At 39.2% G+C, this 15,288-nt stretch overlaps 1 protein-coding gene across 5 annotated transcripts in view; it reads right to left on the minus strand.

The window, feature by feature from the left end:
• FHOD3 (formin homology 2 domain containing 3) overlaps positions 1 to 15,288 on the minus strand; it is a 611,741-nt gene that overhangs the window by 23,271 nt on the left and 573,182 nt on the right. For 4 of the 5 annotated variants that reach the window (XM_043540433.1, XM_043540432.1, XM_037889933.2 and 1 more), the window contains one exon: positions 14,753 to 14,945. In XM_043540433.1, coding sequence (XP_043396368.1) covers positions 14,753 to 14,945 — 193 coding nt within the window. Of the gene's footprint in view, positions 1 to 2,052; positions 2,077 to 14,752; positions 14,946 to 15,288 lie in introns of all 5 variants that reach the window. The other variant, XM_037889932.2, reaches the window with a different exon arrangement.

Consider the following 15,288-nt stretch of genomic DNA (forward strand, 5'->3'; position numbering starts at 1 on the left):
AGAACAAACAAAACCTTAAACCAATTTTGGAATCTGCCCTTCACTCACCCAATCTGTGTATGATTTCTGTATTACCAAGACAACATTAAGAAACAGTTTCTAAATTAGCTGCACACACATAACACAAAGTAATGCGACAGTAGGCTGAGGTTTCATCAGTTATAGAAGAAACCTGTCTAGGATTGAAGCCTCTAAGAACTTCTGCAGAGCAAAACATTTTTAAGGGAGCATGATGTTTTCAGAGGAGGAGCAAGTTATATTTCTATTTCAGCCTATGGATGTTAATGTTAAAATGTGCCACTTACTCTCATGGTTCTTACTGTCAGAAAGAATATTTAAGGTATGTTTCTACTCTGAAAAGTGATTACATAAAAATGATAACTTGTTACTCAACAGATCTGCCCCAGTGTTATATTCAGAGTCATATTTGCAAGCACCAGGGGCTAAAATATTTTTTAAATTTCTCCTCACTCCTATTAGCCCTGCAGACATAACACAGATATGAGAAAGTATGTTGAATGTTACTCCTTCATTTGCACCATAAACAGGATTGTTTTATTAATTTCCTATTATAAGGCCAATTAGTTGCACTCAAGAAAATCCATAGAGCTTTTATTACTGGTGATGATGCTTTAGAAGAAAAGAACCCAGCTTGACTCTGAGAGCCTATGTTGAGTTTGCAGGGCTGGCTGTTAGGAAAACCCCATTGTTTTACCTGTAAACTGAAAATATTTGATCTGGAAATTACTGGGAGAATGATACTATTTAAACAAAATGATTTATCAGATTAGAACTGTAAGTTAACCAAATAACAAAGCAATGATCCTTACAAAGCACTGAGCTAAATATATTAATTTGAGATGTACTTCTGATGGTGCATGTCTAGAATTTGTTTTAAAAATAACACTTTGCCTCATTTGGAGGAAGAAAATGTGTAAGTGCTAGAGTCTCACATGTGAAAATAAAGTATCAGAAAAATATTAGTGATAAATGTCTGCTGCAGTGCATGCCAGTCTTGGTTTAAAAATAACATTGACAGTAGGTTGAAAAGTTAACAGATACAAAATGTCACAGAAAAACCAAAGGAGACTATTATCACATAACCAATAGTTAGAATACACACATTAGTTAAATATTTTTGCACAAATGTTAATTCAATAGCATGTATTGTTCCGTCTAATGGATTCAAATCATCATTCACTTGGTGATTCCTCATGTTCTGTCCCACCCAGACATTAAATTATAATCTTTGGGGAAGAAGAGGTCCCAGATAAGTAGCTTCCTACATATCTTTCATTTTCAAATGTCCATGCTTTGCTTACCCTCAAAGACTAGCCCCTTGTGCAAATGACTGTCATTATGAAGCACTGGGCATTCAGCCAATCAAATTGCTTGGTTAGTTGAACTGGATGAGTGAGCTATATTTGAACAAAGAATGCATTACATAATGAGATGCTGTCCATAACAATAGACTGTTCCACTGGGAATACAGCAGGTATGTCAGCTGGTACATTATTTATTCAATTATTTTCAGACTCATGTATTAAGAGGAATTTTAAGAAGTTCATAAACTATTCCATTGTTCAATTCTTTGGGATTCACAGTGCAGATGTTGCAAAATTTTGTTTTGCATCTCTATAGACAGATGTTTGAACTGCTCGTAAAATAATGTTTTGTGAATAGATAGCTCAACATTGATTATCCCGTTGTCATGGGAACCTTCATCCAAAGTTTTCCCCAGGACACTCAGATTATTGAAGTTTTGCATAGTTAAGGGAATTATTAACTTAATTAATGATTTTGGGAACTGGAGAAAGGAAGTTTCAGATAATTAAGGCTCCAAATCAGGATTTATAAGAGAACACAAACTCATGGTTAAAGCAACTTTAAAAACAGTCTTACGATAGAGCCAAAAAGCCACGAGAATGAAAGTCACAGTGCACGGTTCCAGTTGAGCTAATGGACTTGAGCATTCCATAATATTTGTGTTAGAATTAGATCTCACAGCACACAGGGGATGTGGAAACGACATGCTCTTTCAAAGAACCATACCTCTACATCTTCCTCTTCATCCGTCTATTGGGGAGATGAAGGACAGGACAGAGAAGGACAAAGAGCAATGTTTAGGAAGTATAGTATGATCAAAGCATGGTATTGTTTAAGCAATGACAAGATGATCTGTAAATAAAGGTAGATAAGGAAATACTTCATATGGCAATCAACTTGCCGCTTCCTTTTAGTAAAGAAAAATTTATGGATGCTGTTATCTTCTGCAGAAAAGGCATTGCATTTACTTATCTATGCACCCAAATGCATATCAATAGAACTGGCAATAGAACCAAGGCAAAGTTTTAAATAGAGTTGCCTGCTGCCTTCTCTCAGACAAATTCCAAAGTAAGGCCATGCCCTATCACCCTTTCATCTTTTTCTTTCCCTCAAATCATGGTGTTATATGACACTATGCATCTTTCTGCTCCAATGGAACCATAAAGCAGCTGTCCCCTGGCTGCATGGAAGGAGGTGGACTGCTCTCTTGTTGTTCCAAATAATGGAAAGACAGGTTGGCTCTGGCTTCTCTCTCTTAGCCCCTCACTTACCTGCTAGTGAGACAGAAGCTCTCTCTTCCTCTCCATCTCTGTGATGTTTCTTGGGCACCCACGACTGTGAGTCACCTTGTTACCCCCCATGACTCCAGTGTGAGGGAAACTTGCCCGTTCTTAGCTGGGTGTCAGCTCCCTGACACTACCAGTCTGTTAGCCACCCAAGCCCTCTCTTCTGGGCTACATCACACTTTTCTTCACCTTGTAGGTTAACAATAGGTGCACTTTTTGAATTGTACCCCCGTGATATCCAGCCCCTAATGCTGGCTACTCTCAGAAATTCCAGATCCTCTGCCCCCAAAGAAGCAGTGTACCCCAATTTATCAGTTTTACCTTAATGCACCACTCCTGCAAACTACACAGCACTTGTGAGCACTTAGGATAAAACAAAAGCAGGCTTATTTAAGAAAGAATACAGATGTAATTAAAAATGGGAGAAACTGATGAAACCAAGTGATTACAACACAAAGCAATATGATAAAACTTGAACCTGGGTCTACCCTTATCAATAGTTACCTCTCTTATGCAATAAGGCAGATTTCCCCCAAAGTTCAGTCTACTGCAGATCTGGCTGGTTTAATAAAAACCAGGATCCAAGAACCAGGATCATGAAAACCCCCTTGCTCCCCATGAGTTTTCTCAGTGAATGGACACGGAGTGCCTCTCCCTCCTCTGTGTTATACTGAAAACAGCCTTTTGTTTCTATTCACAGATAGGGAGAACCCCTGGCTTGCTGTAAAGTTTCTTTTTTGCCTTTAAGTTTTTTGATTGTTTGTTGTTGCCTCTGATGGTTTCTCACTCAGAGTCTCAGTATTGCATAAGGCCAATTGATTGAGCCTTGCATTGCATCACTGACCAAACAGAGTGGGGTGATAACTCCCCTTTGCCTGAATGGGCCATCACTGAGACATGTTAACTCTTGGTGAATAACTTCTACTCCTGGTCCATAACGCATTCTTTAAATATAGATATCTTATTCCTTAACTATTACCCATACTCACATCTTATAATGATTATGAATCTTGATGAGCTTTCTGTAAATACCGTACACATTACTCTTTATGGATAAATGTGATGTATGAGTTTTGTCAGATCTGAGGTGCAAGATATTTGCAAAGAACAGGGGAACCTATGCTACAGGGGTCTGTGTAACACTCCGCCCAGTTGATCTGTTAGCAATCATTGGCACTCTCTCCTCTTTTCCCATGTTCATAATAGGGAGAAGTACTGGAGGAGAGCCTGGCTACTCCTTCTCCCTATGTAGTGACTGGTTTCTCGGTGGCTCATTTTCTCTACCTTTTGCTTTCATAACAGGGTGGCTTCCAAAACACTGTGTCTTTTTGCTTAGAACTTGGATCTCTTCTGTATCTCTAAAAAATCCAAATGTCTGGAAGTCAGGAAATGCAAAGTTGACATTTGAAAGAAACCTCTAAATGTTGGAAAGTATGAAAAAAACAGAGTTAATGCCCTCCCCATACAACCTTAACTCTATCTGTGCATTCCCATCCACACCCTCCCACCCCCTGCCCAAAAACACGAGACAGATATTAGCCCTCATACTTCAAAATTGACATCTTGAGCTGCATAGCCCCAGCTATGCTGGATTAAATTGGACACACAAATGTGTATATCATTCACCACCTATTTGACCAAAGAAACTAGATTCAATTCACTCTCTCTCAGACAAAAACACCACCAATATCACCGTGACTCTTAAGAGATGAAGGATGGTCTTGTGGTTCAACCATAGGACTGACAGTTTGGAGACCTGGAATTTATGCTTGGCTCTGCCAGAGATTTCCTTTTGAAACTTAGGCAAGTCTCTTAATCTATCTGTGGTTTATTTACAATGATGCCTGGTTACCACAATGATGTTGTGAAGCTAAACACACGGACGTTTATAAAGCACTTTGAGATTCTTGGATGCTATATAAGTAGGATAGTCCAACAACAATAATTACACTTTATATAAAAGTAAAAGACCTATCCAGCTGCTACCTGACACTTCCTAATTTAGGCCCCAGCTAAACAAAGCACCCAAGCGAGTGCTTAACTTTAAACAGGTTCAAATAAAACACATACTTAAAGTGCTTTGATGGACTGGGGCCCTAACTCCCTGACATTAGGCACTGGAAATCATAGAAACATATTAATCCCTCACCACCCTAGATTGTGTGCTGCAGACATTTAAAACCTAGTGTACTCCTGCATTTAGGCTACACAAACCATGGTGGATGTAGTTTATGAAGTCTGCAGCCACAGTATATGAATTTTAAGATTTCCTTAAATTTGTGGAGTTCAGGCCCATTCACTAGTGTATCAAGTGTTGAACCTGCCAAATTTCAGGAATTTTTTTCATATGTCCATATGAGTCATGGCTCCTGGCTAGACTGCTCCTTCTGAGATCCCTTTCCAGCGACAAGCCCATGCCTCCACTTCTCTTTGGGATGGGACCATGCAGTGCAACCACTCTCTGACTGGGTCTCCAGATTACACCCCTCTGGTTGCCAAACAGGATATCTAGCAAGCTCAATGGGCTTGTTGCCTGCAGGAGTTTTCCTTTGGGAGCCTATATCTGGCATTCCCCTCAAGCCTCCTGGTAGACATGACTTAGCCTGGGTGGCCCCTTTCTCTTCGGCGCCATGCTGTGACCTGTTAGCTACAGACTCTGATTCTCAGGCAGTCTGGCGTCTCCTTGCATCCTTGTTAGTGCTCACTGACACTCTCTGGGAAGCCTCTCCCTTTTCTAGGCCCAGGGTCCTCTCATGGTTTAGTGTCCTCCTTTGATTCTACACTTAGTGTTGGGAAGATTAAACCTGGATGGAGTCACATTGCCCAATTAACAGCTTCCTCATTGTTCCCTCCAGGACTCTTATCCCTGTTATTGTTTTGCTATTCCTGTTTGGTCCTTTTAACCACCTCTTTGATTTAGCTCCATTGCAAGTAACAGATCACACAAACACTACTCCCCATTCATGAAAAATAACCCAGATATTCCCCAGTTCTCAACACCAATCTCATATGAAGTGTTCTCAGAGTGATAGCATAGGGGGCATTTATTTATTTTATTAATATTTGTAAAATGCAAACACTGAATTTCCAGGTTTTTAAAAAATACACTGTTCCATTAATTCCCCACCCACTGCAAGTTATTAATATATATTTTCTTATCTTATCTCCAGTTCAGTAATGATTTTTGTCTGGGATTGATACATTTTGTTCCAAAAACATTCATCATTAAATAGGAAAGCCTCATTTGTTTTGGCGCTCATCTAGTTTTCAGCATGCTCTACATGACAAGATTAGCTGTATGAGAGTGCTGAGAAGCACATTAACGTTACTTTTTAAGGGCATGTTTGGTTCAGAGAGTGAGTTGTTTATTTTCCTTTGCGCATAGTGGCACTGAAATGCAGCCAGACATTTTGCAGTGGGACCTCAGCAGGTATGTTCATTTTGTTATTCGCATTATGATAGATTTTTTTTTTTTTTGCAATCCTAGGGAAAACAAATTCCTCTGAAAAACAGCCATGCAGAGTTCTTCGAATAAATAAAAAAGAGAAAACCATAGAAGCATCTTGGAAAGAAAGAGCATATTTGTATATTAATCCATACACAAAATGAAGAGAAAAATAAAAAGAAAGGGGAAAAATGAAGCAAAAATATAAAGTAATCTGTGAGAGGCATTCAAAGGAAGGGAAAGGGGCAGAGGACAATGCTAAGTGCATTTTCCAGAGTAAGAAAGCAATCCAGGCTTTGTGCAGTTTATTTATTATACAAGGGTTGGATTGTGATAGCAGGAGCATTCCAGGCTCAAGAAGACAATTTCCTTCTTGCTCCCCCCTTTGCTCCAGGGAGAAGTGATTGGCTGATGGCTTATACCAGCAGCAGACTACTACCCCTCGCCCCACCATGCTTGCTCAGTTCCAGTAGCCAGTGTGTACTGAGAGGGACAGAATCAAAGTTCTGTTCATTCCTCTCCCACCTGCTCTGGGTGGAAGGGAGTAAGCAGTTTGTACAGCACCCATAATCCCTATAGGTCCATACCAAATCTCTGTCGCTGTGTGGATGGGCCAGTCTGGGCCAGAATGCAGCTCTACAGTTACTAAGGATAAGAGTTAAAGTAGTAAGTGAATTACTCAAGTCTCCTAGATCAAAGATTAACCAGATGGGAATTTTCCTTCTTTTCTTTCTTCTTTCTTTAATGGTTAAATATATTGCAAAATGTTTTTGAATTAGGAAAGTGTTAACAAAAGTAACATTACCAAACAGTACTGGAGGAATGCAGCTAGGATGAACAGCTCCCCTAGTTTTCTTTGTGCATGAGCTTTGGCTTTGAAGGCTGAAAGGATCTCCAGTTCAAATCCTAGGGATTCAACTTTTCTGTCAAGTTCACATGCCATAGCACAATTTCAGGAGACCTTTTTTTAAAAAAAAGTCACTCTAGTATTCGTGCCGGGGGGGATTTTGCCATATATAAATATTATTTCTAATATTAGAAACTCTAAGGAACTGTACAAAAGACAGCTACATAATTCTGGGGGACAGGTACTTTTCAATGTTATTAAAAATAATTGAAAAGCTCAGACTCAAATGTATAACTGCATTTCTTTCCTATCTTTCCTGCTTATTTTTCAGTGAATTGTATTGTTTCTGAAAGTGCGTGACTGATATCACTAGATAAAGGCAGACATAGGGTTATTTCTACACTGCAATCAAGGGTGAGAACAAGGGTGATTGTAACACGTGTCGACCTACCCAAGATAGAGTTATTCTAGCTAGTGCAAGTATTAATAGCAGCAAAGTGAAGCTATGGAAGCACAGGCTTCCGCACAGGTTGTACAAGCCCACCTGGGATCCTGGGTACATGTATGGGTGGCTAGTCCATGTTCAAGTCCGTGCTGCCGCAGCTTCACTGCTGTTGGTAGCTGAGCTAGCTAGATTAAAGCCACCTTGAGTATGTCTACATACGTTGTAACCCAGTTGCAGTGTAGCGATTGCAGTGCAGTGTTGCAGACACTAGGCAACCTCCCCCTGTAACTGTGACAATGCGCCATTCTTCCATTTTTATTCTTTTCCCATGTAAGAAACATCTATTGGGAATTACATTAACAATACCAAACTCATTTCACTATGAGTGACCTAGAGAAGTCAGGAGCAAAGGTCTGTACAAATGAAAGGCTATTACAAAAATTGGGAGTCTGTTTCTCAGACCTAAAGCCCCTTCCATGTGAATAATGCCACTGAAGTGTATAGGTGTTCTGCATCCAAAAAGGTCAGTAGGATTTACCCTCTGCCCTTCAAGACTGATTTTGGTTGAGTGGGTTTAAAAAATAAAGGGATATGTATTTTCTTTTCTAGAATCGGAAAGGTTACCTTTTCTTGGGATTCATGTAGACCACAGTGATAGGATGCGGGACTCAATCCTGGGAAGATTTGAGGGTTGTGGTGGCTATTCAGCTGAACACGAGTTCCCAGTGTGACACTGTAGCCAAAAGAACGATTGCAATCCTGGGATGCATAAACAGTGTAATCTCAAGTGGAACAAGAGTGGTTATTTTACCTCTATATTTGGCATTGATATTACTGTTGCTGGAATACAGTGTCCAGGCCTCACGACCACAATTCAAGAAGGATATTGATAAACTGGAGAGGGTTCAAAGAAAATCCACGAGAATGATTAAAGGATTAGAAAACATGCCTTATAGTGATAGACTCAAAGAGCTCAATCTATTTAGAGAAGGTTAAGGGGATAAGGATATAGACTTGATTACAGTCTATAGGAACAAATATTTAATAATGAGCTCTTCAATCTAGCAGAGAAAGATTCAACACAATCCAATGGATGGAAGCTGCATCTAGACAAAGTCAGATGGGAAATAAGGCATAAATTAACAATGAACGTAATTAACCATTGGAACAATTTACCAAGGGTCATGATGGATACTCCATCACTGACAGTTTTTATCCATGATGACTCCAAGATATATTTTTTGAGTGGTAACAGCTAATTTAGAACCTATCATTATATATGTGTAGCTGGCATTATTTTTTCCAATGTGCATTACTGTGCACTTCTCAATATTGAATTTCATCTGCCATTTTGTTGCCCAGTCAGCTAGTTTTGTGAAACCCCCTATAACTCTTCACAGTCATCTTTGGACTTAACTGTTTTGAATAACTTTGTATCATCTGGAAAATGTGAAATGAATATTCCGTTACCAGGTGTATATTTACTATTTACTATGCATAGCAGGCATATCTTTTCACTTCCATGCATAGAAATATAAACTAATCAGAAAATCTAAAGTTAGCAATAAAGCAAAGACAAAACCCCCTCCCCCTACCATACCTGCTCTATTTCATTATTGTCCCCATGCAATTGCCTGCCAGCATGCTGAATTACAGTCTTGTTTTTTGAGTAGAACTGGCTTTGGAGATGTTAGGTATCTCTCTGCTTATATGGGGCAATGAGGAGAGCAGGTGTTAGAAGGAAGCTGTAGCAAGTCTTCTGATGTGACTGTGGCTCTGATTTTACCATGTGCCACAACTGAGTGGGGGAAAATAAAAGCAACATTACTTGACTATATTTAAATGGATAACTCCTATACATGTAGATCACAGAAAGTCCTTGATTCGCCCACATAAGCAATCTCCTTAAACAGAGGAGTATGTGTCATGCTAGTGAGGAGCCAGTGGTTGTGGTATATGTTGGTACCAATGACATAGGGAAAGGCAGGAGAGAGGTCCTGGAGGCCAAATTTAGGCTGCTAGGTAGGAAATTGAAGTCTAGGACCTCCCTGGTGGCATTCTCTGAAATGCTTCCAGTTCCACGCACAGGGCCAGGTAGACAGGCAGAACTGCGGGGTCTCAGTACGTGGATGAGATGATGGTGTACGGAGGAGGGTTTAGATTTATTAGGAACTGGGGAACCTTTTGGAAAAGGGGGAGTCTATACAGGAAGGATGGGCTCCACCTAAACCAAAATGGAACCAGATTGCCTGAACTTAAAGTCGTAGAACAGTTTTTAAACTAAGGTCTGGGGGAACGCCGAAAGGTACGGAGGAGCACGTGGTTCGAACAGAGACATCCCTTAGGGGAGGATCTATTAATGAAGATTCTCTGTGTCCTAGTAAGGAGGAAAGGATGGAAGATGATAAAACATGGGTAGAATCTGACGAAAAACAGTCAAATGAAAAAGAGTCCCATTCAATTACATCATGTAATGGCAGACAGCTAAAAAGTGACAATTTTTTAAAGTCCTTATATACAAATGCTAGAAGTCTAAATAATAAGATGGGTGAACTTGAGTGCCTTATATTAAGGGAGGATATTGATATAATAGGCATCAGAGAAACCTCTTGGAATGTGGATAATCAATGGGACATAGTAATACCAGGGTACAAAATATTCGGAAGGCTAGAAAAGGTCACGCTGGTGGGGGAGTGGCACTATATGTGAAAGAAAGTGTGGAGTTAAATGAAGTAAAAATCTTAAATGAACCCAACTGTACCATAGAAGTAATTCCATGCTTGAATAATAAGAATATAGTAGTAGGGATATAGTACCAACCACCTGACCAGGAGGGTAATAGTGACTGTGAAATTCTCAGGGAGATTAGAGAGGCTATAAAAATAAAAAACTCAGTAATAATGGGGGATTTCATCTATCCCCATATTGACTGTGTACGTGTCACCTCAGGACTGAATGTAGAGATAAAGTTTCCAAACACCTGAAATGACTGCTTCTTGGAGCGGTGCATCCTGAAACTCACAAGAGGATAGGCAATATTTGATTTAGTCCTAAGTGGAGCACAGGATCTGGTTCAAGAGGTGAATATAGTTGAACCGCTTGATAATAGTGACCATAATATAATTAAATTTAACATCCTGGGGGGGAGGAGGGTGGGGAACACACCACAGCAGCCAACCATGATTGCATTTAATTTCGGAAAAAGGAATTAAACAAAAATGAGGAAGTTAGTTAAACAAATTAAAAGATACAGTCCCAAAAGCGAAATCCCTGCAAGCTGCATGGAAACTTTTTAAAGACACCATAATAGAGGCTCAACTTAAATGTATACCCCAAATTAAAAAACATAGTAACAGAACCAAAAAAATGCCAGTAAGGCTAAACAACAAAGTAAAAGAAGCCGTGAGAAGCAAAAAGGCATCCTTTAAAAAGTGGAAGTTAAATCCTAGTGAGGAAAATAGAAAGGAGCATAAACTCTGGCAAATGAAGTGTAAAAATATAATTAGGCAGGCCAAAAAAGAATTTGAAGAACAGCTAGCCAAAGACTCAAAAAGTAATAGCAATTTTTTTTTTAAAGTACATCAGAAGCAGGAAGCCCACTAAACAACAGGCGGGGCCACTGGACAATTGAGATGCTAAAGGAGCACTCTAGGACGATAAGGCCACCATGGAGAAACTAAATGAATTATTTACATCAGTCTTCACAGCTGAGGACGTGAGGGTGATTGCCAAACCTGAGATATTTTTTTTAAGTGACAAATCTGAGGAACTGGCCTAGACTGAGGTGTCATTAGAGGAGGTTTTAGAACAAATTGATAAAATAAACAGTAAAAAGTCACAAGGACCTGATGGTATTCACCCAAGAGTTCTGAAAGAACTCGAATGTGAAATTGCAGAACTACTAACTGTGGTATGTAATCTATCATTCAAGTCAGCTTCTGTACCGGATGACTAGAGGATAGCTAATATGATACCAATTTTTAAAAAAAGGCTCCAGAGGCAATCCCAGCAATTACAGGCCAGTAAGCCAAACTTCAGTACCAGGCAAACTGGCTGACACTATAGTAAAGACCAGAATTATCAAACACGTAGATGAACGTGATTTGTTGCGGAAGAGTCAACATGGTTTTTCTAAAGGGAAATCATGCCTCACCAATTTGTTAGAATTCTTTGAGAGGGTTAACGAGCATGTGGACAAGGGTGATCCGGTGGATATAGTGTACTTAGATTTTTAGAAAGCCTTTGATAAGGTCCCTCATCAAAGACTCTTAAGCAAAGTAAGCTGTCATGGGATAAGAGGGAAGGTCCTTTCATGGATCAATGACTGGTTAAAAGATAGGAAACAAAGGGTAGAAATAAATGGTCAGTTTTCAGAACAAAGAGCGGTAATTAGTGGTGTCCCTAGGGGTTTGTATTGGGACCAGTCCTATTCAACATATTCATAAATGATCTGGAAAGAGGGGTTAACGGTGAGGTGGCAAAATTTGGAGACGATACAAAACTACTCAAGATAGTTAAGTGCAAAGCAGACTACGAAGAGTTACAAAATTGGGTGACTGGGCAACAAAAGGGCAGATGAAATTCAATGTTTATAAATGCAAAGGAATGCACATTGGAAAACATAATCCCAACTACACATATAAAATGATGGGGTCTAAATAAGTTGTTACCACTCAAGAAAGACATCTTGGAGTCATCATGGATAAAAACTGTCAGTGATGGAGTATCCATCATGACCCTTGGTAAATTGTTCCAATGGTTAATTATGTTCATTGTTAATTTATGCCTTATTTCCCGTCTGAATTTGTCTAGATTCAGCTTCCATCCATTGGATTGTGTTGAATCTTTCTCTGCTAGATTGAAGAGCCCATTATTAAATGTTTGTTCCCAGTGTAGGGATCTATAGACTCATTTAACAGGGATTTAGAAATTACTAATCAAATTGTGATTCATTTGATAAACATTGTGGGTCAGGATTAATATTTGTTTAGGATGGGTGTTTGTTGGTTTTACAACTCAAGAAATAGATCTACCACTCAAGAAAGAGATCTTGGAGTCACTGTGGATAGTTCTCTGGGGGCATCATAGAGGTCTATAAAATCATGACTGGTGTGGGGAAAGTGAATAAGGAAGTGCTATTTACTCCTTCTCATAACACAAGAACTAAGGGTCACCAAATGAAATCAAGAGGCAACAGGTTTAAAACAAACAAAATGAAGTATTTTTTCACACAGCAACAAGTCAGTCTGTGGAGCTCTTTGCCAGAGGATGTTGTGAATGCCAAGACTATAACAGGGTTCAAAAAGAACTGGATAAGCTCATGGAGGATAGGTTCATCAATGGCTGTTAGCCAGGATGGGCAGGGATGGTGTCCGTAGCCTCTGTTTGCCAGAAGCTGGGAATGGGTGACGGGATGGATCACTTGATGATTACCTATTCTGTTCATGCCCTCTGAAGCATGTGGCATTGGCCACCGGTGGAAGACAGGATACTGGGCTAGATGGACCTTTGGTCTGACCCAGTATGGCTGTTCTTATGTTCTTAGAGGTTCCCCAAGGAGAATTTTAGAGAATGCTCTTCACTCCGTTAGGCTTTCTCAGCTCATAGGATCAGCATATAACTGTGAATTAATGCTAAGCATATATCCTACAACTCAGACAAGGAGGATATTTGTAGCTGGGATACTATTGCTCAGATGATACTCAATTCCTCCCAAATACAAATACCATCCTGGTCTGATTTTTCTTCTTCTTCCCTGTCCTATAACAAGCCCTTCTGGGGAAGGCCCAATCACTCCCTCTCCTGTTTTCACATCTTCAGGAAATGGCCCATCTCCCTGGCTCAGATGTTCAGTGACTGGCCACTGGCCTGTACCTACATCCTGTTTTACTGTGATAGGGTCCACATGCAGGCCCACTTCCTCTCTCCATCTCCCTGGATATTTCTTCTGGTGAGCCGATGAACGGCCACCTTTCCCTTCTCTCACTTCCTGACACAGAAGGACTTGAAGAAGCTCCTTCATTCCTGTTGCTGCCACTTATTCTGGTCCTTTAATACACAAATGCTCCATGGTATACTGGCATAACAGGAACCCCTCCCCTCTTGCCATTATCTGAACTGGTGAAAAGCACTGATGCTACTTGGAAAATTAAATATTTAATTTGCTAATCCCTTTGGGTAGTGTCACATTTTAACTCCTTCAGAATGTTACAGAGAAATTAGGGTGCAATGCAAATATAAAACTTCAGTTCCCTAATACTAGACCTGAAATTTTGCATGTCTATCTTAAACCCTTTGCAAAGAACCAGAGCCCTTCCTTTACCTGGGACTAGTCCAAAAGGAAAATCTTTTGAGATAATAATGTGGCTCTAAAATTTTCTCCCAGATGAGGCAGATTTCCAAAATTTGAAAGGTTATTGCCAGGAAAGATCTACAAATGATTGTGAGTCAACGACTTAAATACAATCCCAATATGGGTCTGATGCATTTTTTTTCTTTACCTAACTTGTCTGAGCTGTTGGCCATAAAACTGTAATCAGCTTTGGGTTTTTCATGCCAAAGGCAGGATAGGGGTAGCTTCATATGCGATGAACCACTCATGTCTAATCGAAACTCCAGATTTGGATTTTGAGACAGCTGGAAACTTTTATTAAGTATTGGCACTTCTTAAAACTTTATTTGGACTGAGTGAAACTGCATCAGTTTAAAAGAAGATAAAAAAAATCAGAGGATCTTTAAAGATCAAGAGAAAGTTCATCTTATTTTTACCAAAGTAGCCTGAACATAGTCAGTGAAATTTATCAGGTAACAACTAAAGAGAATCTAAATTAGTAATCTGTAATAAAACCTGAAAGAGGCTGCACTTGACTCTCATGTAATATTTTTTTATCTAATGAAGAAAATAGATACTATACATATAAAACACTATAATATTTAAGTTTGCAAGTCAGGAGTTTCCCAAATGGGAACCTCACATTACACACCTAAATCCATATATAGACACCTAAATATGTGGTCAGTAATTTGATGTATGGAATGATTTGGCAGCCTAACTTTAGGGTTGTGTTATTTATATTCTTGGCCATATTTTTCAGTAAGGTGTCCTCCATTCCTACTCTATTCTTTGTTGAAAACAGACATTGTGCATGAATTTGTCCATGCAACACATGGAAGATTTTCTTTTATGAATACTTAGTCTTCTTTTGTCCAAATCCGGAAGCTGCTACGAATCCAGAAGCTTTTATAGTCAATGACAAAGAAAAACATAATACTGATTTAACAAAGAACAAAGGGTACATTATTCATAGTGGAGGGAATCCTTAAAGGAAGGTTAGTGAATGAAGCATAACATCTAAAGTATGGCATTCACTAAAAAGAAAGCTTCACAAATACTTGCCACTTACATCTGTGATCATTTTCCCCCTGGTCTTGTTTCTTTCCCTGTGGTTGGCGCGTTTCTGCTTCTGCTGCAAAACTCGTTCCCTGGTGGTGCGATACTCTAAAGCAAATTCACTAATAATTTTGCAGAACTTATTGATGTTGACTTCACGGATTGCATAAGGAGGATGACCCATAAATAACAAAAATGCATGGAACCTAAAAACAAAATGAATTAATGACAGCTTTTAAAAATGAAAAAAGAAAACATTCAAAAACTTTAGATTTCCAGTAAAATAGATTCCAATTGATCCATGTATTGTCTTCCGAGCTCTCATCTCTTTTTTTTTCATGCTGTGGAATTTTCATGGATGCCTTAATCATCACTGGCATGGTTTATAATTAAAAACATAATGCAAATAAATGGCTAGTCTATGATAACTTCATCCCAACCCATTTTCCCATGCTGATATAAGAGATAAGATGTGTATGAAACTCCATTCATTTTATTTTACTAATTTGGCAAGTGAATGAACAATTTCATTGCAGATATTGAAAAAAA

Source organism: Chelonia mydas, chromosome 2 (genome assembly GCF_015237465.2).
Source record: "Chelonia mydas isolate rCheMyd1 chromosome 2, rCheMyd1.pri.v2, whole genome shotgun sequence".
In the NCBI taxonomy this organism is placed as follows: Eukaryota; Metazoa; Chordata; order Testudines; family Cheloniidae; genus Chelonia; species Chelonia mydas.